This window comes from Cryptomeria japonica, chromosome 1 (genome assembly GCF_030272615.1).
Source record: "Cryptomeria japonica chromosome 1, Sugi_1.0, whole genome shotgun sequence".
NCBI classification, from domain to species: domain Eukaryota; kingdom Viridiplantae; phylum Streptophyta; class Pinopsida; order Cupressales; family Cupressaceae; genus Cryptomeria; species Cryptomeria japonica.
Genome location: NC_081405.1, coordinates 434,196,583 through 434,220,196, shown reverse-complemented (window position 1 = coordinate 434,220,196; position 23,614 = coordinate 434,196,583). Strand labels below are relative to the sequence as shown.

The window sequence follows — 23,614 nt, the reverse complement described above, 5'->3', positions numbered from 1 at the left end:
TAATATCTTGAATGAATAAAGACTATTATCTTTAATGTGCTGCTCTGAAAATTATTATGGTATTAGAGCAAGGTTATCAGTGGCCCCTTCTATTTTTGCATTTCCAGATCTGCATTTTGATGACATTTTTTTAATAGTTGTAGGCACAGTTTGCTATTGCTTTTCATTGTGTCAGCGTATATATTGGTAGTTGTTATTTTAGGCAGTTGCGTTTGCCATCAATATTCTTTTCTTGCAGGGCAATTGTCTTGATTGGCCTGCATTGGAATCATGTCTGAGAACTACATTGGATTCATGTCGGAGGTTTTCACAATATATCGGATTCTTTTTGCAAGGAGCAGCTTGTTGCAGTTACATCGAGTTCCGCAATAATTTTTATCAGTTCGGCAATCTCAGCCATTCATTGGTTTGGTTCATTTTTGTTGTGTTTAGGATTGACTGGAGTTGTTTGCAGTGCAGTGGTTGGTCCATGCCAAACTTGACCAATCCATAGGCCTGTGCATATTGATTTGAGATTGTTTCTGGTCAAAGTGATGCAAAAAGGAGGAGAATATAGAGGTAAACGGTCTACACTACGTTGAAAAAGATTGCATGAGTGACATATGGCATAAGTGTGGGTATTTGGTTTTGTCTTTTAATGCAATCAAGTGTGGATGTTTTTTTCTTTTTCTTTTTGGATTAAAGTTAAGTCTGAGCAGTGGTACATCATTATTGTAGAAGTTACATTATTTTGTTCATTTTCACGAGTCATTATTTTTTGTTATCAAAATTCTGTTTGTCAAAATCTATAACTATCAATGTATTAAAAGTGTTATTGTCAAGGTGCATTATTGATGGAGTCTGACACCTTTGATTTTTTTTTGATTAAAAGGGAAGTCATGGATAAATTAAGTTTCATTGAAAAATATGAAGGTCGAGACTTTCATACTTGACAAATATAGATGCAGTTACACTTGATTGAAAAAAATCTTTGGGATGTTAAAACCAACTCAATCTCTCCAACTGATCCAAATGAATTTGCCAAATGGACTATCAAAAATCAAAAAGCGTTGGGGACCATTGGCCTTGGCTTATCAAAAACATACTTACACCATGTGGATTTTACAAGGTCGGCAAGGGAAATTTGGGAGTCATTAAACAAGCTCTTTGGATCTGAAGTAGATTGTGCCAAGACAACATTGAAGTAGAGATTGTATGGATTGAAGATGGATAAAGGTATTAAAATGGCAGACCATATAAGTAAGTTTCACTCTCTTAAATCAGCTAGCTAGGATTAATGAGAATGCAAAAGATGATGATGCCAAGGTAATACTTTTGAATAGTTTGCCTAAGAATATGTCTAAAATGGCGTTTACATTAAGCAAGGTAAACATTAGTCTTGAAGGAGTAATATCTACTCTACTAGATCATAATGAAGACTCGGAATCTGAAGAGTTCTTATTTGTACATACCAAAGCAAGAAAAGGCAAGCATAAATCCAAGTATATTCCTCCAAAAGGAAAAATCTAATGCTTCTATTGTAATGAAATAGGACGTGTAATTTTCAATAGTAAGAAGAGGGCACAAGATCTACTAGATGATAAACTAGATCATCGTGCTTCTTTGGCTGAAGAAATGGATTGGAAAAAATATGCTAGTGATGAAGAGGTATCATGTCCTAGTGAGGAGGAATATGTGTTCTAAATAATTCGAGCTTGGAGGTAGGAGGGAATGGAGGAAGGAGGACATTCAGCGTCCTCTTGTTAGTCACCAACGACATGGCCACTTATTAGCTTTGATGGAATTTCATTTTCTATTGTAATGTGTGCTTATATTTTCTATGTTGTTAATAATTGGAAATTTCACATTATGGGGGGGAATATAATTCCATCTCCATTGGTAGTGACAATTTCCTATATTGTTGGAGATTGAGTGGCACGATCAACAACAGTGGCTATTTCTATTCATGAGTATGTCATTTCCTTATGTAACCCCTAGTGTAAAATATTGCAATGAACAAAAGCACTAGTGTAATGCAGTTCATGGATCTTGAAAAGTTTAGTGGTTATCCAGAAAACTATATGAGGTGAACAAATGTGTGGGTTCCTGTTCATGTCCCGGTTTGTGGTAAACCTATGTGAAAACAATGAAAGGATGATGGGAGGTGCTTTTCGTTTGAATCAAGATCATGAGCTTGAAGAGTTGGGATTACTGCAGGTGGAGAGTGTGAGTTTTTACCTTGTTCACACTAAGGGGGGGAATGTTGGAAATCAGTATTAGTGCTCAGCTTGTAAATTCTTTCTGAAATCATTTTTATTTCTTAATTTTATTTAAAAAATTAGTTTTTAATAGTTACTTTATTTTTACATTGCATTATATATTTGATGTATTCTTGTTTATTTTTACATGTATTCAGGTTATTAATAGTGAATCAGTTTTGTTTCACTCCCTTATTGAGTTCAGATCAGAAATGCTTATTTTGCAGATCAAAATACTTAATATTCCTTCTTTAATTCTCTTCCTGCATGCCTCTTCCCAATGAAGTGATTTACCTTGAATATCCCTTAAGAAAGTATGAGGAGTTGCCACTTTCTCAAGGTATACGACTCTTCATAATTGAGGCATCCCTTCTTAACCTAATCACTGCCCTAGAAATAAACAAATGACTGTTTTATAAAGTAATTGCTGCCTTTCCTAATTGCTGTTGATGAGGGAAACAAGGGGTTGATACTTGGTATAAATACCTTCCCTTAACCTTAGTTGGCCCCTTAAAACTGTTGATAATTAATCTCTTAGCCTAGTCGGCCTCTAGAATAATTAAACAAGGGGTTGATACTGGGTATAAATACCTTCTCTTAACCTTAGTTGGCCCCTTAAAACTGTTGATAATTAATCTCTTAGCCTAGTTGGCCTCTAGAATAATTAATTTCCTGGGCTTAGTCGACCCTCTTAATAAGAGCTATTATTAATATGTTATATAGGTCGGCTCATAATTATCAAGTGTTCATCTTTTATTGTTTGCACTCACCTGTTAAGAAATTAATTGTTTAGTGTTCACATAAGTTAATAATGTGAGTATCACAACTCACGGGTGTGAGAATAGTTATTTGTTGAAGTTTGTTTATTTGTTTGTTTGAGTTGTTAAAACAACTCTAATAATTAGTGAGTTGTTCCTATAATGTAGGAATAAAACTCCTATAAGTATGTAATCCATTGAACGGATAGATAATAGTAGAAGCATTGTATTCCGTGTGTAATATTCTGTAAGCTTCTTTGCCCAATTTTCTTAAATTACCCTAGGTTGGCTTCTCATTGTTCTATTTTTGTCCTGCGATTTGTATTAACCCTAGGTGGGGTGCAACAAAACTAAACTAGCAAAGCACAATTCCTATGGATACCAACACAATGTTTAACATGTGGCCAATACTACACAAAAATGTAGTCTTCTCTAAAACAATCAATAATGAGGCTAGGAATTAGAATTTGAAGAGAATTTTTATGTCATAGGATGGGGAATTGAAGAAAAATGTTTGGGGTTATTTGTTCTCCCCATTTATGGGGTTATGTAAATTGATTTGGCTTCTAACCTAGGAATGATGTTCGATGGTTCCCTCCAGATCATGGATGGGTCAAGATAAACTTTGATGATTCCTCGTGGGTATTTGTAATGTTTGTAGTGCATGTATTTATATTATTTACATTTTAGGGTTTACACTTGTTGTGTTCACCGCTTGTTCACTATGGCTCTTTCAGTTGTTTGCTTTTAGTGGCTTATGTCTTCTTTGGGCTTCCTTTTTCCATTGACCTATTTTGTTCTTCTGTGAAGTACAATTTCTTTCTTTCTTTATGGTAACTTTATATTTTCAATAAATTGGAGTTTGCATTGGTATGCTTGTACAGGATGGGATGCTTAAATTCAAAGGTACTTATGAAATTATTAGTCCAGAAGATATTGGATTAGCACGAGCAGATGAATCAGGGATTGTCCTTGGAAAGCTTAGGTATATTTTCATCTCTATATTTGATTGAGTTGTTTGATAGGGTTTTTAAGAAGTTTTACATTTTTTTCTCTTCTTTGATCCAAATGAATCAGGTTTTATTAATTGTTTCTTCAGTAATTTTATGTACAGTGCAAATTTTTGTTGTTTTTTTCATTTTATATGAATCTGGTTGGTACTTTGTTAGTCTTAAACATTTTCTATTACTATGTCATCATCTGTATTATCTGCTTTCAAATCACACCCAATGCTAAATTAGAATATGTTTGCATATTTCTGTCTTCATTCAAGTTGTATTTGAAAGGATACCTGGCCCTTAATTATGGATATTTTTGTGTGAGATGATGTATTACAGTTAGCATACTGTTCTTTGTTCTATATGCTTCTTCACTGGTAATTGTAATTTCATAGTAATGTTTCCTTAGGGCTGCCATATGAACCAGGGTGTTCATTGTGTTCAACCTCTGCTTCACAATGCACTTAATATGTTGCTCCTATAATCCCAAAGTAGTATCCTTAGCCAAAATTGTTTGTTTTATCTTTCCATGCATGTTGTCAAATGTATCATATCTCTCTCCAAGACTAGGAGAGTCCCTATCAGCATATCTAATGACATCTATAACAGGTGAGATGAAAGAGCAAACATATCTACAAAATGTAAACTAAAAGCTCAAAATAATTAATTGATGATTTAGAAACTTTGAAAGTTGAGATATCGAATAGTAAAATTAAAATATTAAAATAAAAATTTAATATAAAAATCAGCAATTCAATATTTGATATTGAATAAAATTAGCAATTTAATAATAAAAACAGCAATATCTCACCTCATAGTGGACCACCAATTGTCATCAAGGATCCTTTGTTTGATGACTTTTCCTTTAGTAGAGCTTGAATTAGGTCATACTTTTCTTTGAATTCACCATCATCAATTGTAGAGGCTCATGCACCTCAAGCATCTTCTTTAACAACATGAAGTAACTGACATATATTGTCTCAAAAGGTTTGAGGATCTCCTTTGAAAATGTCCTGAAGAGAGTGAGGTGTGGTGGTTGCAAATGAACATTTGAATATCTCTAGCTTTTGCCACCACTTGCTTCACCCAATATATTGCCCCTATGTCTTTTAATGCATTGTTCAATGCATGAACACAAGATGGGGTCCAAAAGATGTACTTGTAAGCATCCTCCACCATCATACCAGCCAATTTGCACACATTCTAAATCAGTGACCACCTGTACAACCTATACAACATTTGAGGTTCCAACCTCCTCTATGGCCTCTCTCAAATGCTAAATTGGAAGTTTACATCCTTACGCTTTATCTCAATCCACAACTCTTAGAAAATAAGAGCTAGTTGGGCATGTGACTTGATATTGATGAGTGGCCAATGTTTAATATCGGTCCACCCATCCATCAAAATAGAACAACTCCTCTTGATCCAAGTTTGCCTCATATCCTTCATTAGTAAATTAATTTCAGAATATTCTTTATCTAGGAGGATAGTGCATAGTTTATGATCTCTAGGGGGTACAAATGAGGGACCAATAAAGGCTACATCTTTGATCATTTGTTTGAAATAAGAGAATGAGCCACATGAAATGGGATGGCATGGGCATAAAAGAATTTGGCAATGGAAGACTCTATTGCGTTTCGTGCATGTACATTAAACATACTTGCAACTGTCCTTGACCTCTCGCCACCACTAATCTTCCTCTTTCCTCTTGTGGCAATATCATTACTGCTACTACCAACCATGGATGGCATAGGCATAGATTATTGTCTGCTTGCACAAGAATGTGTAGATATCTTCACATTTTTAGACCTCATTTCCACCTCCGTGTGCAATCTATGAGCCTATACCTTCTCGTCTTCATTTATGTCTATAGAAACTTTAACTCGAGCCCTGCAACAACAAAGAAATGAGACCGTACCCTTGTCTAGCTCCCTCTAAACTCTGTCTTGCAAATGTGACACAACCACACCTTACTCCCCATTGAATTTTTTTTCTTTTTGGTGTTCAGGGTTGTCACATGTTGGAGAAAAGAGTTTTGTTTGTTAAAATGACCCTTTGCATAAGGTCTCAAGACAACTAAAGGGCACTCAAATGGATTTGGTGGCTATTCACCTCCACCCTCAATACTTTCACACTTTGATGAGGCTGAAACTCTTACATATATTTGAGTTTCTTCCACTTCATTGTCACTACAGTCATTCTCACTACTAATGTTGTTTTTTTGAGATTTAATGCAATTTGAAACTGAAAAAAAAAATCAGACATTTTTTACTTTAAGCTTGAAAGAAATTGCAAATTAAAATGAAAATGATAGAATGAGTTACCTCTTTGAAGAAATTGCGGTCTCACTACCACTGATGCCTTAAATTCAATCTCTTTTGCAGTTGCCCCTTCAATCTCTTCTAAAACAATTTGCTCTTCCTTCAGACCTTGTTGCAATATTTTTACTCACACAAAAAATGCTTATGAAATGATATGAGGTGCTATTTCTTCATGTACAGCGAGTTGGGGTGTGGAGGCCCACAAATAAAGAATATTAAATGTTTTTTATTTTAAAATTTTCGCTTTTAGAAACAGTATGATTGGGGGACGTCATACATTTGTGGCCATCTTGGGGATTGTCTACTCCCCTATATCAACTAATGATTTAAGGCTGTACAGTTTTGTTCTACAACTTGGAGATAAGATTATCCTAAACTAAGCCACCATTCATTGCTACAGTGTACATTTATTTGTCAACCAGGGTTGTAACCTTAAGATGAAGCCTGCACCATATATACACTAGGAGGTATTCAGGTTTCTATCATAATTATAAAGCACAGAAATTCATAGCTCTAACTCTAAGAAAAACTGATACATCATTGAAAACATACCAACGTTGCAAAACTACAATTCACAACTGAGTAAAATAACAGTTTCAGCTGAATGTATACACACAGTGCACAGTAAATTAGTTGTTACAGGAACAGTAAAGATATGCTATTGAATAAACTGAACAACAATAAAATCACAATAATCCTAGTAGACTTATTATGACTGTCACATTACCTCAAATGGGCCCTGACTTGGATAAGTGCAATCAATAAATTAAACAATCAAATATAGTTACTTTTTTTACAGGTGTTTCATGCATGTATTCATTTATTCATTCATTCATGAGAATAACCAACTGCAGAAATTTAACTATTGATAATGAAAAACAAAGTACATACAAAAGATGATTGCTCTGATCCATTGTTTCTTTCATCTTATTTATATGCTTTAACTATTCTAATTGTCTTAGATTGTCTATCACTCATTCCTGATAATTAAGAAGAGGGTTATTTGCTAAAAAGACAACTGCGAAATAGTAATAAAGTCCTAGCTGAATTCTACATTCATCATAAAAAAGGTTCAATCACTAAGACAAATGTATGACAGAACAACATTAATAAATCTTAAGTGCTCAGGATAAGATATGCTGGTTCTGGGGGCAAGTCTTCCAGATTAATTACAAAATCAATTTCGAATTTGGTGGAGATCTGCATGGATTTCATAAGACGCAATGAATCATCAAAACTTGTATATGACAATAAGGAAATGTGATCATCATTGTAGTCATCTGCATTAACTAAATGCTGATGTTAAATTAAAAGAGTGAAGTTTCTAGAGTCCATAATAATAATTAACACCAAATTTCTGGATTTAATTGCGTGTAATTTTGTAACATCAATGTTTTGGAACAAACTTCATGATCCATAAACATTGATGTAATGTGCAATTATAGTCCAAATGTCTTAGGGATTAAAGAGTACAATAAAAATATAAGTAATTGAGTTAAAAAGAACTGGATAACCTGAAATGAGGCACTTGAAAGGTATTACTGTTGCTGAAGGGTGTACAACAGCTGTGTAAGCTGGTAGAACAGTTGAAAAGTGTACGATAGCCTCAAATATTTGTAGAAAAAGGATGCAATAAGGGTTTTGTTTATTTGGGACTAGTATGGCCATGTTTTTGGTTGGCAAGTATGGCAAGGCACAAACTTGTACGATCCAAGGAAAATGCTTCCGAAAATGCAATGTTGGGTATTAGCAATGATGTGGCAGCCTTTCTGAATCTGTATGGCTTGATATTTAATGAGTATGACTCCCTTCAATTGTACAGCTAGGCTTTCTAAAGAAAGCACATGTTATGATGAATATGAACTAGCATCTTTGCATACTCAAAATTGGAATTTCAACACAAAATTAAAAACTTGGAAATCTTCAATTCACAACAAAAGCCAATTGAACTGGCAATACATTTGCAAAAGTCGTGCACAAATGTGATCTCTTAATGAAACTACCATGAAAATTTGGAGGGTTTTTGTCCTTAAATCCAAATACATAGAGGTTTTGTTCTCAAGAAAAATATTTTTCTATGCCGAGCCTCACCTTTTATAACTCTATTTTTAATTAAAAAACATTTCCCACTTTATTGCAAAAGTGACTAGAAAATGCCTTCTAGAAATATATATTTTTATATTAGACCCTTTTCTAATAAGAAAACATAAGTTGCCTTTTTATAAATATAATATAAAGCTAGTAGGACAACTTAAGTTATATTATTAAATTATTTCCCTCGTCTTACCCCATTAGCTTCTTTTAATATGATGAGTCTAGCCATGCTTGACTCACAAACATTTGTTTGAAAGAAGTCAACAAACCAATGATGCTTTGCAACATTAGGAAGATTTTTGCAAACCTTGTGACACTCAATCGCACTAGCTCTTTCCCTTTGGTGTGATCTCTAGTCAAACTAAGAACAACGTTGATTATAAATAAATTTTGTTACGCTTCTTGCATCTTCTACAACTGGTCTCACCCAATCAAATTTGCTGATATACTCCAAAAGAAGGTCAAGAGTCAAGACAATGTGCTATGCGAGGAGTGATGGCACTTCTCTTGGAGCAATCTCCTAGGTGCCAAATACATTGTTGCATTTCTAGTTATAATTTGCACTACATTGTCTATGCCCATCTTTAAGGCAACTTTCTCCGACATTAGACTCGAAGATTTTACTCATTTTTTACTTTGTCATAGGCATTAATTGACATCAAGAAAATTATCTCACCATTTGAAGCTACCAAAAAGTTGATAAGTGTGTGATTCTTTCTATTTGTCCACCCATGTGAAAGAATAGTGCAACCATACATTGCTATTGCTTCTTTTGTTCTTCCACATCTAACTTTGCCTCTTGAGTTGAATCCTTGTACAACTTCCCACTGAAGTCTTTTCAAGAAGGTTTCTTGTAGCCCTTTCTTTTAACTATCAATGCAGTTACCAAATTCTTCCAGTAAGAGCTATTTGCCACATTGAAGGGAAGGTTGTTGAAGTACCCAAAATTGGCACATGCCTTATCAGCTTCTCAATGCACCTCCCTATTTTACCCTGTGCCTTCCAATGATGATTGTGCTTCAGGTGTATTTTGGGTACAAAAAGCTATGGGTGTCTGCATAGGTACTCTACATGAAATAAATGAAGTGGACGGCAATGTTCTTTGTATGCATGAACCACACGCATAGCCACTATGCCTTCAAATGCCATATCTTCATTTGTTTCTACTTGCAATCGAGGACCTCAAGCACTAGCAATGGATGTTGCTATGGTTGCTCTTGTCTTCTCCCTTTGTAGTTTTTTCTCTTTCATTAATGCAATGTGTGCATTTATCTCTTGTTTAATCTCTTCTATGGTCCTGTCACAAGGCCTGACATCATGATGAGTAATGCCTGCAATATGGTATTTGAGGCAATCGATATTTCCATGATATAGGTTTTGGCATCTTATGCCTCGATGTCATATCTTCATTTGTTTCTACTTGCAATTAAGGACCATGAGCACTAGCTATGGATGTTGCTATTGTTGCTCTTGTCTTCTCCATTTGCAGTTTTTTCTCTTTCATCAATGTGATGTGTGCATTTATCTCTTCTTCAATTTCTTCTGTGGTCTTGTCACAAGGCTTGACATCACAATAAGTAATGCCTGCAATATGTTATTTGAGGCAATTGATGTCTCCATGATATAGGTTTTGGCATCTTCTGCAAATGATTGTCTCAGCCTCCTAGGTGTCAGTCCCTATATGACATGTTGCCAAGGGGGGTCTCTAGCTCTATGGGAATGAGTTCCTATAACTGGCATCTACTGGGCTGAGCTTGAGGTTGATGAGAATTGGGAGCTTGATCTAGAGGCCAATGGTTCTCTATCTGCCATTGTATCTAACCTACAAGTTCGAAGTACAACATTTTTATTTTATGCATAAATTAGTATAGATCTGCATAAATCCAATAACCTAGTGATATTATTCCCCCAAAAATGTATAATTCAGAAAAGAAAATCATCTGTACAAAAAAACAATTAGTATAAATGAACAAAAAATGTTCATAAATCCAAAATTTTGGAAGTAAAATTGTAAATATTACTAAACAATATGAAATTATGAATTGTTTACAATCTTCATGGTAGATTTTGGCAGCTAAAATGAACTTGGAAGTGTCGATGCCAAAATGGGTATACTCTTTAATTTTTGCTCTTTCCCAATCTCAGTAGTTTTGAACAAAATGTTCAGTCCTGACCTTTTATAACTAGAATATAGATAGTGATTGTTTAATGTTGCCTTTGTATTGTCTTGAGAAACACTCGGCTGCTTTCATATTTGATGCTTGTATCATTTCCCCTTTCTCTTAACAATAGAGGTTTTATCTTCCAAATTCTGTAACTAGATATGTGATTTGGACATACTGGCAGACTCAAGGGAATGAGAGTAAGGAGGATTCCTATTACCGTTCCCATTTTGGAAATTATTTAATCTTATACTATTGTGTGAAATGAGCAATAGATTACCTATCTGGAGTGATTCTCACTAATTATTACATATAGGAAAGAGGAATACATCATAGTATCTAGACAATTCTTCGGAAATTGTTTAAAGAACATTAGATGTTTTTTCTTTTTGATATACTTCTAGATTTAGTGACTGTTTTCTTAAAGATGCACAATTTCTCAAAAACTTGGATGTGGTATAATCTGGAAATTTTAGTGAGAGTAGTCTGCATCTAATTTTTCTTGATCAGAGTATGACTTTCTTCCCTCTTGAATGGCATAATTTGAAAATTTGGGTTGATCTTTGAATCAGTGGGCGCCATGCCTTGAAGTCACGATTATTGCAGGTATGCAAATTTTAATTTGAAACTACTGACTGTGTAATTTGAGTTTTCCTAATTGTAAGATTATTATTGACGGTATTGGATGAAGACATATTCTGTGCTATATTTCTTTCTTGATCTATATCAGAATAGCCTGAATTTTTGTTTATATTGCTGATAGCTTGGCTATGAGTTAGATGGAAAAGAACTGGATGATGTTTTCCGACGGTTCAAAGCTCTTGCAGAGAAGAAAAAAGTAAGAAGTACCCTTTGTACCACTATCTATGCAAAGACTCCATCACTCTATTCAATCAAATTTTCTTTGAAATGGTTTAATGAATAGTGTGTTGATAGAAACAAGTGAGGGATAATTAACATTCAAATTCGAATGGTTGTCTGCTGGACCTTGAAATAAAAATAAGGTAAATAATAGAAAAAAACTCTTATGGTAACATACAACCATGGAAAGAGTATGCTTGACACAAGCAAGGGAATGTACTAATGGGCATAAGAAGTTTGGTACATTACAAGTGGTTTGATGTGTGCAAGTGACTCAAAATATGCAAGTTATTGATCTGTTTAGTAGTTCGAGTTCCAGATTCAGAACAATGACATTTGCTTGAGCTAATGATTCAATTTCATTGGAATTACTAAATTTTATAAATCAATGACTTGATCTTTTGAAACCTTGCTTTAGTTTATCTCATTTTGTTTGTGGATGATGATTTTTGCAAGGAAAGACATTTTAATTTATTCTGTTTAAAACATTTGTATGTCCCTTCCAGTTCTTAGTGTTTTGGCTTTTCCTGCACTCACAAACACATATTGTAGAAAGAGCAAGCGCCAAGAGGTAAGAATCTGGAGATATACAATCTAAATCTATATGAAAAAGTATAGATTACTTGTTAAGATGAATATGCATTCCACTTAAATAGGCCAAGAAAATATGGCTATTGTCTATGGGGTTGGGAGTAAATTTTGGTCTTTGCCCAACCTGTTTTCATAGAGAGGTGTAATCTGACATTTATCATCAGAATGTAGTCAGAACATGGGCTCATTAATTAATGGCTCCAACCAACTTGTTGACTGCTGTTCAACTGGATGTCAATAAGGTCTATAAGAACAATAACGCTTTGGAGAACAGAATTTGAAACCCTTTTACTACAATCAAATCTCTATGTGAACACAAATGACCACTGCATATCCTCTGTATTTGTAGATAAGTGCCATCAGATAGTTTTTGCCAGGATCTTGTTAGTATCTGGTCTAATTGATTCATGGCTTGAATCAACTTTCCCACTGTTGTTCAATTCAATATCAATAACAAGACTTGCCAAAACAACTAGGCTTGTAGGAACACAAAAAATGGCTCTTACAAAACAATTACATCGCTAAAATAACATAAATGGTCCTTTTTTACATTAGAGACGAGCAACAATAACTAGAATTTAGACTTATGGGAATACACATAATCCTATTTAATGAGCAACTCTCTGCAGGAAGACAACAGCCCTTTTAATATTACAATGGAAAATGTATAAATAATTAGAGTTTTTGAAAGACAAATAGTTGCTCCTACACTATGAGCACCCTCCATCGGAGGACAAACAGTCTAGTCTTAGTTTATGGAGACAAGTGTTAAGATTACTTAATGAAAAAAAGTAGAGATTTCTAGCTACAAACACCATGTAATTATATGTTAAAAGTCTGTTGCATTCATACTAAACTTTCAGTATCAAGAGTTGTCTGCATGTTTCGCTTTGTTTGTTTACCAAAGTTGTGCATGTAGAATAATAGAAGTATCATGTCTAACTTCATGCATACTTCTATACATTTTCTTTTTTCTTCCAAGGAAGGTTTGCCATTCTTTAAGCCTTTCTGTCTGCCTGCTGAGCCACAAATGGGCAGAAATTTGGTTGGCCTGACCTGTTATGGTAGCAACTGAAAGATGGCCGACCTGGCTCGTGACAAGGGATACTCATATATTTATGGCACTTGCACTTTGCCCTTATACCCCGTAATCACTTTGCCCTGAATGCAATAAGCGCCCAGGACCAGGCAAATCAGAGAGAGAGAGAGAGAGAGAGAGAGAGAGAGAGAATGTTTGCACAAGGTTATAATCTGCACGATTAGGGTTTTGTTTGCCAGAAGAAGGCCTGCAAGTCACATGATTAAGAGTAGACAACAGAAATAATGATTTCCTGTGATCAAATGAGACATTAGTGGCAAAAACAATGGATCTTGTGCATTTATTTTTCCTTAGAAAATGAGGATGTCTAGATTGGCTTGTACCTTATATGTTGTGGAATTGCTGATGGAATTGGAACAGGTGGAGCCTTTTAAAGGATGATGCACATGCTTGAGGATTTGGGCAAAGTGATCGACGATGCTTGCTTCATCATGTGCATACTGCTGTTTTAACTCTTGCTACATCACCAAGCACAACCTAAACTCCAGAGATTTGTTATTTTTTAATTGGTAAAACACTGTCAAGTTGATGTCATATGTCTAGATGCTCCATTGTCCACATATCAAGCATCCCTTGGAGTTGTGTTGGTAGAAAGACAAGATATTGTTGAGAAATCCTCCTCAAACTTAGCAGCAAACTTGTTCATTTGAATCTTTGCAAAGGCTACCACTTTCCTTTGTTGTTGCTTCCCTTTGTCCATTTTATTTGGACACTTCGATGCTTAATTACTGAACTTATGACAAATGAAGCACTTGATTTTTCTCAAGTCTTTCCTCGGCTTGGAGGATGAATCCTCATCCTTTTTCTTAACCTTGTTGGTCCTTTTTCCTTTATTTTTCTTCATCTATTCAAAGAGGGCTAAATTATTGTCACCACCCTTGCTAGTTTTTGACTCCATTCAAGTTTCCTCCTAGATAGATTCATTCCACAATCTTTTAAAAAACAGAAGATTTTCTTTTGTACAAATACCCTACACCATTAAGATGAGAACTCAATCAATGCCAAATTTACGAGCTCTGCATTATCAATCTTCTCCCCAATTGCTATGAGTTGGCTAAGAAGCTATGTGACCTTCATCAAGTGATTGGTAATTGTATTTGATTTTGTCATCTCTATGGATTTGAGCTTTTTTGCAATATCATTCTCCTATTTATGCTCTTACTCTGGAAAAGACTAACCACAACATCAAACCTTTCCTTGGCTGTTTTCTTTTTATATAATGAGAAATTAATTGATTCTTTACCGTATCCATGATCATCCACTTGGCTTTGACTTCTTTCTTTTTATGAATCGCCAACTGCGATAGATCTGTAGGTGGAGTCACCTCATCTTTACGATATCCTAGAGATCATTTTCTTCCAACAACAAAGTCACCCTATCTTCCCAAGGCAAGAAAGCTAATGCACCATCTAATCTATTCTCAAGTTTGAGGCTAGCCATTGCCATTTAAAATATTTTTTCTTTCATCAAGATCCTAAGAATTAGAAAAAATCATTGTCCAATTTGTTTTTGAAAATATTTGTTAATAATACCCTAGCTGCCAAAAAAAAAGGTTGTGGTTTGCTGAAAACCCTAGCCATCTGTCTGAAAAGGCCCACTCAAAAATTTGTAAACTCGATAAAGAAACATAATTATTTTGGAAAAAACGACGTGATTTCACAATATGCATTCAGAAATCTGCCATGATTCACACAAAATAGTAGTTGCAATTTATAAACCCACAATTTTTTGTAACTAGAACTTTGTGATTTTTAGAATAATTTTTGGTTGTGATTCACAATTTTTCCTTGTTATGCAATCTGCAAAAAACAAATTTAAGATGCATGATTTTTCCTTGAATTGTCCTACAATTTTTCACCTAAAGCCTATACAATTTTGGAGAGAATATAGTTGCAATTTTCCTTTAAAAATCTTTGTGATTTCTCACCTTTCTTGCATTAATTAGCATTACAAACCCTGCTTTGATACCTATTGTTGTGTGTTTTATGCACATGCGAACATAGAATAAAATACCAAAGTATTTTACCCTCTCCTTAACAAAATCACCTTAGATGCTACTAGGCAAGAAATAGTGAACGATTAAATGGAATCCTACTAGGCAAGGTCTCACCATCAATGAACAATTTGACACAAGCTTTGTGCAATCATCTAAGGTATATTTCATAGATGTTCATATTATCACCATCAAACATTGATACCATCAAAGCAATGCATAACAATGGACGTGCAACAAGTGAAGTTAAGTTCATACAAAATTCCAATTGACCACACAAGGCAAACTTACAATCAACAAGAAGCTAGTGGTATGGATTAAATGGATTCCACACAAATGCATTCAACAACTCTTTCATTCAATCTAAAATGCTTGAAAACAAATTCTAATCTAACTTGGGCAATGAGAACCACAAATGCATACAACACTTAAACAAAATCACCAAACTTCAATGGTTGTATTCAAATCTGCAACATGTAGACGACAATTCTCAAAAATCTCTCTCTTACAAATGAGAGGCAATGGGTTATATATAGGGTCTCAAAAGAAATGGATGGCCAAGATTCATTTAGAACCAAGGACCAAGATCATGCCAACACAACCCTAAAGTTGCCCTAATTAGGGTTTACATCAAAAAAGGAATCACCAACATGTGATCCAATGGAATGATGCCTAGTCATCAAATTGGGAATCTTCTAGAAGATTCCGGCCTGCATTCCTCTCTCTAGCAGAATATTCCAAGAATCTGGCCAAAACTAAATCTAGCTCCTCCATGGTAATGTTGGGTAAAGCCTCCTATTGAGCATCAGTCACATCCAATGCATCAGAACAAGCATCCAAAACATTCTCCCAATCTAGCATAAGCTTTTGCGAACTATGGACATGGATCAACAGGGAAATTAAATCATCAATTTGATTCTTCTTCAAAAAATCCAACTGGTTGAAGTACATGAACTTCATCTTATCTCTCAATTCTTCTGAGTGTAGACTGTTGGAAGCATTGACATCTACCCCTAACAATTCTTCAATGGATGTAAGGATTTTGGATTAAATCTCCTTGATTGATCCTTCCATCTCTGCACAATCTCTTTGTGTATGCTCATAAGTAGATTTCCGCATGGCCAATGAACAATACCAACCCTGAAAATCATAAATATCTCCTTCATACACAACTCCCTCATGGATCAACGTGGACATCGGAATTCTCTTCAACGCTCTGAGGCGGGGAATGGTCTTCTCGTGAATAGGCTGGAAATCATTCCAAACTCCTTCCAAATATTGTATCTTGAATGCGAGCATTGACGTCTTGTCAAATGCCTGGACAAATTGAGTTAGGAAATCATCCGCCTGCTTTGTCACATCTTCAATCCACTTACCAAACTCTGCATGTGTATTTCACGCTGCCTCATGATCAAAGTGAAATCCACGATCAACCACGATAGGCGAGACAAAGGTGGGATCTTCACGCCTCATCCCTACAATATATTCCTCAAGCATCATGTTCTTTTCCTGATACATATTTTTCTTCTCAATCTCCCTTTCCAATCTTGCATTGATCGCCCAGACTGTATCATCGAGTTCCTAGAACTCCTGTGTTTTTGTAGTCCGTCCAAGGGAAATCGAAGTAATTTGATAATCCATGGGAGTAGCCACATCCTTAGTCACATCACCCATTGAGATAGCCACTTGTGCAATTCACATACCCTTTTCATCTCTAGCAATATTTGAAAATATCTTAGCCTTCTTTGGCTCTTTCTCCTTATCATTCCTGGCTAAATAGTCATCAATTTCATCAATGGGCTACATTTCTATCATCTTCTTCCTTTTCTCCATGCTTTGTAGCAACCAATTGGGAATGGTGGAAATCTCCATCCCATCATCAAGACACATCTCCCGATCAAGTCCCCACAATGCTGAGATAACATCATCATCTTCCTCTTTGTCTTTAATTAAATCATAAAAATTGTTGCCCAAACTAACCTCCAACTAGACAGTGGGAGATCCTAGCTGTTCTTCATCCTTATGTTGTGGTGCTAATGTTGCCGTAGCATGTAACTCCTGAATATTCTCTGGTAAAATCACTGTATTGGAGCATTTTTCAAACTCTTTGCTCCTTTTTGGCATATCTATCTCTTTCACTGATGAAGAACTAGGGGTGGATAAAGGAGTGCTAGGCTTATGTTTCTTCTTCTTTAATTGTTGACTAACTATCTCCTTTTCCTTCACATTAGATTCTCCAAGCTTATTTAGGAGCATGACTCTCCTGATCTGCATAAATCTTTACATCATTGATTGTTCTTTGATCTTCTTCAAGGGAGGACTCCTCTTGTTTCATTTTCTCATAGGTGAAGGCGACACCCATATCTATCAACTTGTTCATATACTTGTCTACCCATTCCTTGGAGAAATCAATAACTTCTCTCCTAAGCACATTTAAATCCACCACCTCTGGCTGTGACCAACTAGGCAATAGGATAGGTTTGTTCACTTCATTTTCATACTGTGGATGAGCATGATCACTATCGTCAACTATCTAATCTGGAATGGAATAAAGTTCACATTTCCTCATGAAATCATTTGACATTTTGGACCACATCCTCTTCCTTACTGCTTGTTCATCCATGAGATTAGCCTAGTAATCCTCAATGTCAATCTTATGTATGAACCTTTCTCCCTTGATCCTTTCAACATTCTTATGCGGTTCAAATCTATCTCCGCCCTTGTAAGTTCCAAGGTGGTAAAATGCAAGCTCGTTACCAAACTAGCTGCAACGATAGTGTGGCACATGTCCAAAGTCTTTCCTATTGCAATAGGGAAAGTTATCCCTGTTGTGTGCTTCTCCTTCGACAAGAAATCAAATTCTAGAAGTTGTCTCACCACCTCAAATAGGATTATTCTGTTTGTTGGATACCTAGAAAGCTTGTAAGGTGCGGATTTGAATCCTTGAATCAGTAGGTATGTGAAGGTGGGAAACTGTATGTACCACGATCCATATTTCTCAACTAGCTCCGTTGCCACCTTGGACAACCGTTCTTGGATCCTGCCTTGCAACATTCTTGTAAATTCACCCTCCCGTAGTCTTCAATTTTATGCATATGAAGTTGTGGATGTATTGTCTTGGTCCATTCCCGACTTCACCTTTGCATATCAATCCCTTATATGTGACAAATCTTGCAAGTAAGTATACAAGGTAGGAAGTCATGCTGAATGACCTAGTCTTTTCCACATTCCTCAACCGAAAATCCAAATTGTCGCTTATAATCTTGGCCCAATTGACCACTGTTCCTCTTATACAATCTTGGATAAAATAAAACATCCATCCTTTGAACAAGGCACCCTGAGGCATCCCCATCACTCGATTGAGCAGGAATATCAGGTCATTGTATTCATCCTTGTAATTTGTACACATAAGACTTTTAGGTGCCTTGGAATGGTGGGGCCTAGGCTCAATCATCCATTCTTAGTTCACAATTGTCATGCATGCATACGCCTTCATTTTGTACTTGGCCTCATACTCATCCTTGGTTCTTTCTTTCATATCTACATTCCTGGGAATACCAAATACTTCCGCAATTGCATCTTCAGCAAGGTAGGCAAGAGTTACCCCTTTGGGTGATCGGATCATCCTGGAAACTGGGTCATAATGCCTTGCACACTCCAAAATAAGTTCACTGCAATGTATAGATTGAAGAAACACGCCAGCGTGGTATATGCCACTTTTCATGATATTGGCGGAAAGGGAAGAGGGAAGCTGATTCTTCATTCCAAACATTCTCTGCCGCATCCGCTCCATATTCAGGAATTCCATGTTTGTATCTGTGATTTTCTTCCATCGGGAGGTCAACTGGGAATCCGGATAGAATTCCTCTTGTACTATCTTCAATTGCTCTTTCCTCACACCGATTCCGGATTTAGACATGGTACTTGTAGGAAAGTCGAAGTCAATATCATGAAAACATAACCTATTTTCAGAATTGTATAAGTTCTGATTTCTTATGATTTAGTCAAATTTAGGGATGAAAATGAGAAATTCTAGCATTTTTCTTAATGAATTCTGAAAATAGAATGAAAATGTGACAAGAATAGGGTCTAAAACCCTCATAAAACCCTTAGTTTCAGACTTGTGTGAGGTCTGATTTCAAAACAAAGTCTGAAGACAAATTTGATATACTCAGATAAATGTCAAAAATGGTGTTCAAAAGTATACCACAAGACAAATTTCACTTGGAAAAGGTGAGAAAAAGTTCTGATTTTCACTTTTAAATTTCTGAAGACACCCTTCCAAGGTCAACAATGGCCTCCCCAAGTCTGAAGACAACCTGCAACATTCATAAATCAGTTATTTGAAGAGGTTGTAGCCATGTAAAATATTTACATTTGATAATGTTTACCTTCCCAAGGTGAAAAATAGTCAAATCTGGGCACAAGTAGAGGGCTGGTAATAAGAATCTAAGTCTGAAGACAACCTGCAACTATGGAGTTTCAGACCTTACACCAGCAAAGGTGTGCTCAGAAATTGTCTCCAAACCACTCCAAAATGGCCTTCCAACAAATTGCCTAAGTGTGGAAGTGTAAAATCAGGTCTGAGAATGCACATTTCAGTCAATGAACAGCATCAATGGTGATTAGAATTACCCACAATTTCGCCCGTGGAGTCCAACTCAGATTTGAGTGCGTTCGCAGCTTCAAGTCATCAATGGCGCTCAAGATAATCACAAAAATTACCCAAAATGAAGGCCAATCTGCCTCAAAACAAAAATCGATGCTCCCCAATCATGGCGCCATCTTCCAAAATCGCCCAATGTGGTTTAATCAGCCACTAAGCTCATTGTAACTCCCTCTTCAATGGGGCGCCAAGGTAGAATTAGACAAAATTGCCCTCCAATTTGCAACTTCAGCTCACAAAAATGGTGTCCAATGGACACTTGGGCAAAATCGCCTAGCTGGGAAACTCTCCAATCAGCCTCCAAAATATGCCTTCAATCAATCACATCAGCAACTATAATAATATTATATTGCTGGCTGGCCTCTTTTAAACTTGTTTTTACTTCAACACTTCACCACACAAGCAATGTGGGATAAAACCTTGCCTTTAAAATCTGCCTAGGAAAATCGATTTGCCTTGGAAAAATATTTTAATCATTAAATGATCATTGCAAATCGTTATATAATTGTTGTTGATCCTTAAATAATTGTTTACAAGGCAAAAACTATTAAATTCCAACCGCATTTACATTTAAAATCGTTCAACTTCATCAAATTTGGCCAATTGGGAGAATCGACCCATGTCTAGATAAAAATCCATGTTGAAAATCATCATAAGTCATTTCAATTGCCTTTTGGGGAAAATCGATTCCCATTTGGATAATATCCATGCATAAAAATCACTTCATTTCGCTCATTAAGTCCAAAATTCACCTTTTGGGGAAAATTGATTCCCATTTGGATGATTATCCACATCAATTTTGTTCACAAAACACACTTGGGGAAATTCGCCACTCATCAAGACAATCATCCACATCAAATTCCATCAAATTTGCTCACAAACTGACTTGGGGAAAATCGACCTCCATGGGGATAGTCAATTTCATCCACATAAAACTTCATAATTCATCCCCGGGGAAAAACGTGGGTCATTAGGATAATTTTCAACACCTAGATAAAATTTGGGCCCCTCGGTGGAAAAACGTGGTCTATCAGGACAAAAGTTAGGACAGTTGGGGAAAAACGCCCCTCTGCAAGATTTTGAATGGGGGAAAATCATGGGTCATTGGAAATTTGTTTAAAGACTTGGGGAAAAACACTCCCTATCAGGATTATTGACCCTTAGACCTTAAATTAATGGATTTCCATCAAGAATTTGATGATTTCCACTCTTAAAAACACCTGGACAGGCCAAATTTCAACATTATGCATTGGGACAGCCAAATTTATCTAAATCTGAGTGAGAAAATAGAGATTTCATCGGGGTAGAGTGCAATTTTGACTTGAATTACCGCCTAAGAGCAAGAAAATAACTACTAAAGGACCTCTTAACACTCTGGCACAAAAATATCACCGACTTAGATTCATTTAAACTCAATCACACTTAGAATCCAAACTTAGACAAAATTAGGATCACCTAGACTTTTAACATTTTACACGCACCTATTCAAAATTAAAAAACCCTAATAGCATTTAGGCATGATCATATCAAGACTTGAGACTCGGGCACCTGAAAAGCTCAAAATTGCCGCTTGATTGCCAAAACCCTAAACTAACACGATGTAGAAAGCGAGAAAGAGGGGGTCCCTGTTTGCAATGGGGCGATGTGTGAAAAGGTCACAACAATACCATGTGAAAATTTCAAACAAAGGCAACCAACAACCTAATGTTAAATAATCAAAATTATTCCTTCAACATTGCGTCAGTCACACTATAGTTGAAACCTCAAATTACGGAAGCATAAACAAATGCAAAGAAACCTTCAAATCAACATGAGACCGATACAAGCTATTACGAGAAGTATGAGACTAATATTAGCTCCCTTCGAGCAACCACACTAGAAACCACCTATAGAAGATCAAGAGTCACAATTTGATACTTTGGGCATGAGTTGGTATTTTTGACTCCTGATCCTTGACATTTTGTATTGTGTTACTTTACAAGTTCATGAGTTCAGATCTATCTTTATTTGCTTACCTAGAGGTATGAATTCCATTATAATTACAATCCTCAACTCTTGATCCTTCCCTTTGTATATATTTTTGAAGTTGGTGATGCAAAAGTACCTTTATTTGTTTTCTTTGGGCACGAGGGTATGGTATATTCTTGATCCTCAATCTTTGGTATGGATTCCATTGAAACCTCAAAATATTGAAACTCTTGCATTTTGTACTATTGATTCCTATCTACGTGAGCACCATTAATGACTAGATTTGATTCCACAACTATTCCAATGGGCATTTTCCACCCATAAACAATTCATCTTAAGGACATGGACTCACATGCAATTTCAAATGATGGAAGATTAAGATGACTCATGCATTCATTAATGTAGTGGATGACTTTTAGCTACCAATGGGCCTTTCACTCGTTCAAGCCATCAATCTCGTTGATTTCATGGAATTTAAGCTTGCCTTACATTCCACATTGATGATTGATAGTTCTTCCTTGATTCCCAAAGTGGTAGGGCAACTAACAAAGCACTATATATGCCAGCTAGTTAGGGTCCATCATTTCACATTCCTACGCGATTGTCAATTGCAACAATGAGCAAGATCTAGGTTTCAGTTCTTGCATGTCTATTCGCTTGTTGAGCAATTTATTTTGCAAATTCCTAAGAGATAGCGAATGTATAGCAAATATTTGTAACTAAATACCTCTTTGGACATTTGTGGATCTTTAAGAAACTTCCAAGTGATGAAGTGTGATAGCTTTCTTAGCTTAGGGTTTCCTCTTGTCACATTTGTTGATATGAATGTAATAAGAGTTTGTTAATGTTGCAGCACTATAATGCATTGCAAATATCATTTGTAATGGTCTTTTCCTTATTGCATAGATATTTTTGGATTTTGGAGAGGGATAATTAAGAATGTGAAGTTATTGATAATATATCTCTTTTCTCATTTCTATATGTTGTCTTCTGGTTGGCTGTGACTTTGTAATTTAGTACAAAGCACTGGTCCTAGAAGTGTTTGATTGCATATGCACCTAAAATTAATAATATCTGTAATTAGTTGTTTATGAGTAGGAAGTAGTTTGTATGCACTTCATGGTTAAGTATTTTATCTAGGGAAACATTTGTAGAAAAATTGAAGGATTTTACCATAAAAGAATAATGTTTTGCATACCCTCATCTTGTGGTCATGCAATGATGTCTCTGTGAAATTAATAGATGTTATATGAGTAGTAGGTTAGTTTGTTGTCTAGTGGCAACTTTTGTGACCAAGCATGCATTGGATACTATTGTAGTTTGTCAATTTGTATATCTCCAGTTGTGCTCAATCTTGTCAAAGACTATCTCTAGGCACACTTTCCTCAGTCTAGTTGAGCCTAGAGTGAAGGAGAGAATACCCACTCTTAGTAGTTGGTCTGACATTACTCACATTTCGTTGATAATCTGGTCTATCCACTGTCAGGAATGACATTTCCTTGGCCTTGAATTGGATTGATCCCTATAAAAGTGTGAGCAATGATTTTGGTACGAAACAAAATGGCGTCATTGTCGAGGATGTGATTTTGTAGTTCCTATTTTGAAAACTCCAATAACAGTCATTGAAGTTGTCAGTTCTTGGTTGATTTCTTGGATACTCCAGTTGATAAAGGAAATTTGGCCTTTTCGAAGGCTAAATCTAGAACTACCAAATAGATCAAAGAAATTAGAAATGGAAAAGAAGAGGTCATTCTGTTGAGACATGGACCAGCTAGGACTCGAACCTAGGACCTTCCATACGCTGCTGGAGTGCTCTACCACTGAGCTACTGGCCCCTCTTGGACCAGTCCATCGTTGGTCCGGGTG

The 23,614-nt window shown here is 35.9% G+C and overlaps 1 protein-coding gene across 2 annotated transcripts in view; it reads left to right on the top strand.

Moving 5' to 3' along the window:
• The window catches only part of LOC131064879 (2-isopropylmalate synthase A), a 112,534-nt gene that overhangs the window by 80,266 nt on the left and 8,654 nt on the right, over positions 1–23,614 (top strand). The window contains exons 6-8 of one of the 2 annotated variants that reach the window (XM_057999201.2): positions 3,880–3,980; positions 11,143–11,176; positions 11,334–11,408. In XM_057999201.2, the coding sequence (XP_057855184.2) occupies positions 3,880–3,980; positions 11,143–11,176; positions 11,334–11,408 (210 nt within the window). The remainder of the gene's footprint in view (positions 1–3,879; positions 3,981–11,142; positions 11,177–11,333; positions 11,409–23,614) is intronic. The other variant, XM_057999210.2, reaches the window with a different exon arrangement.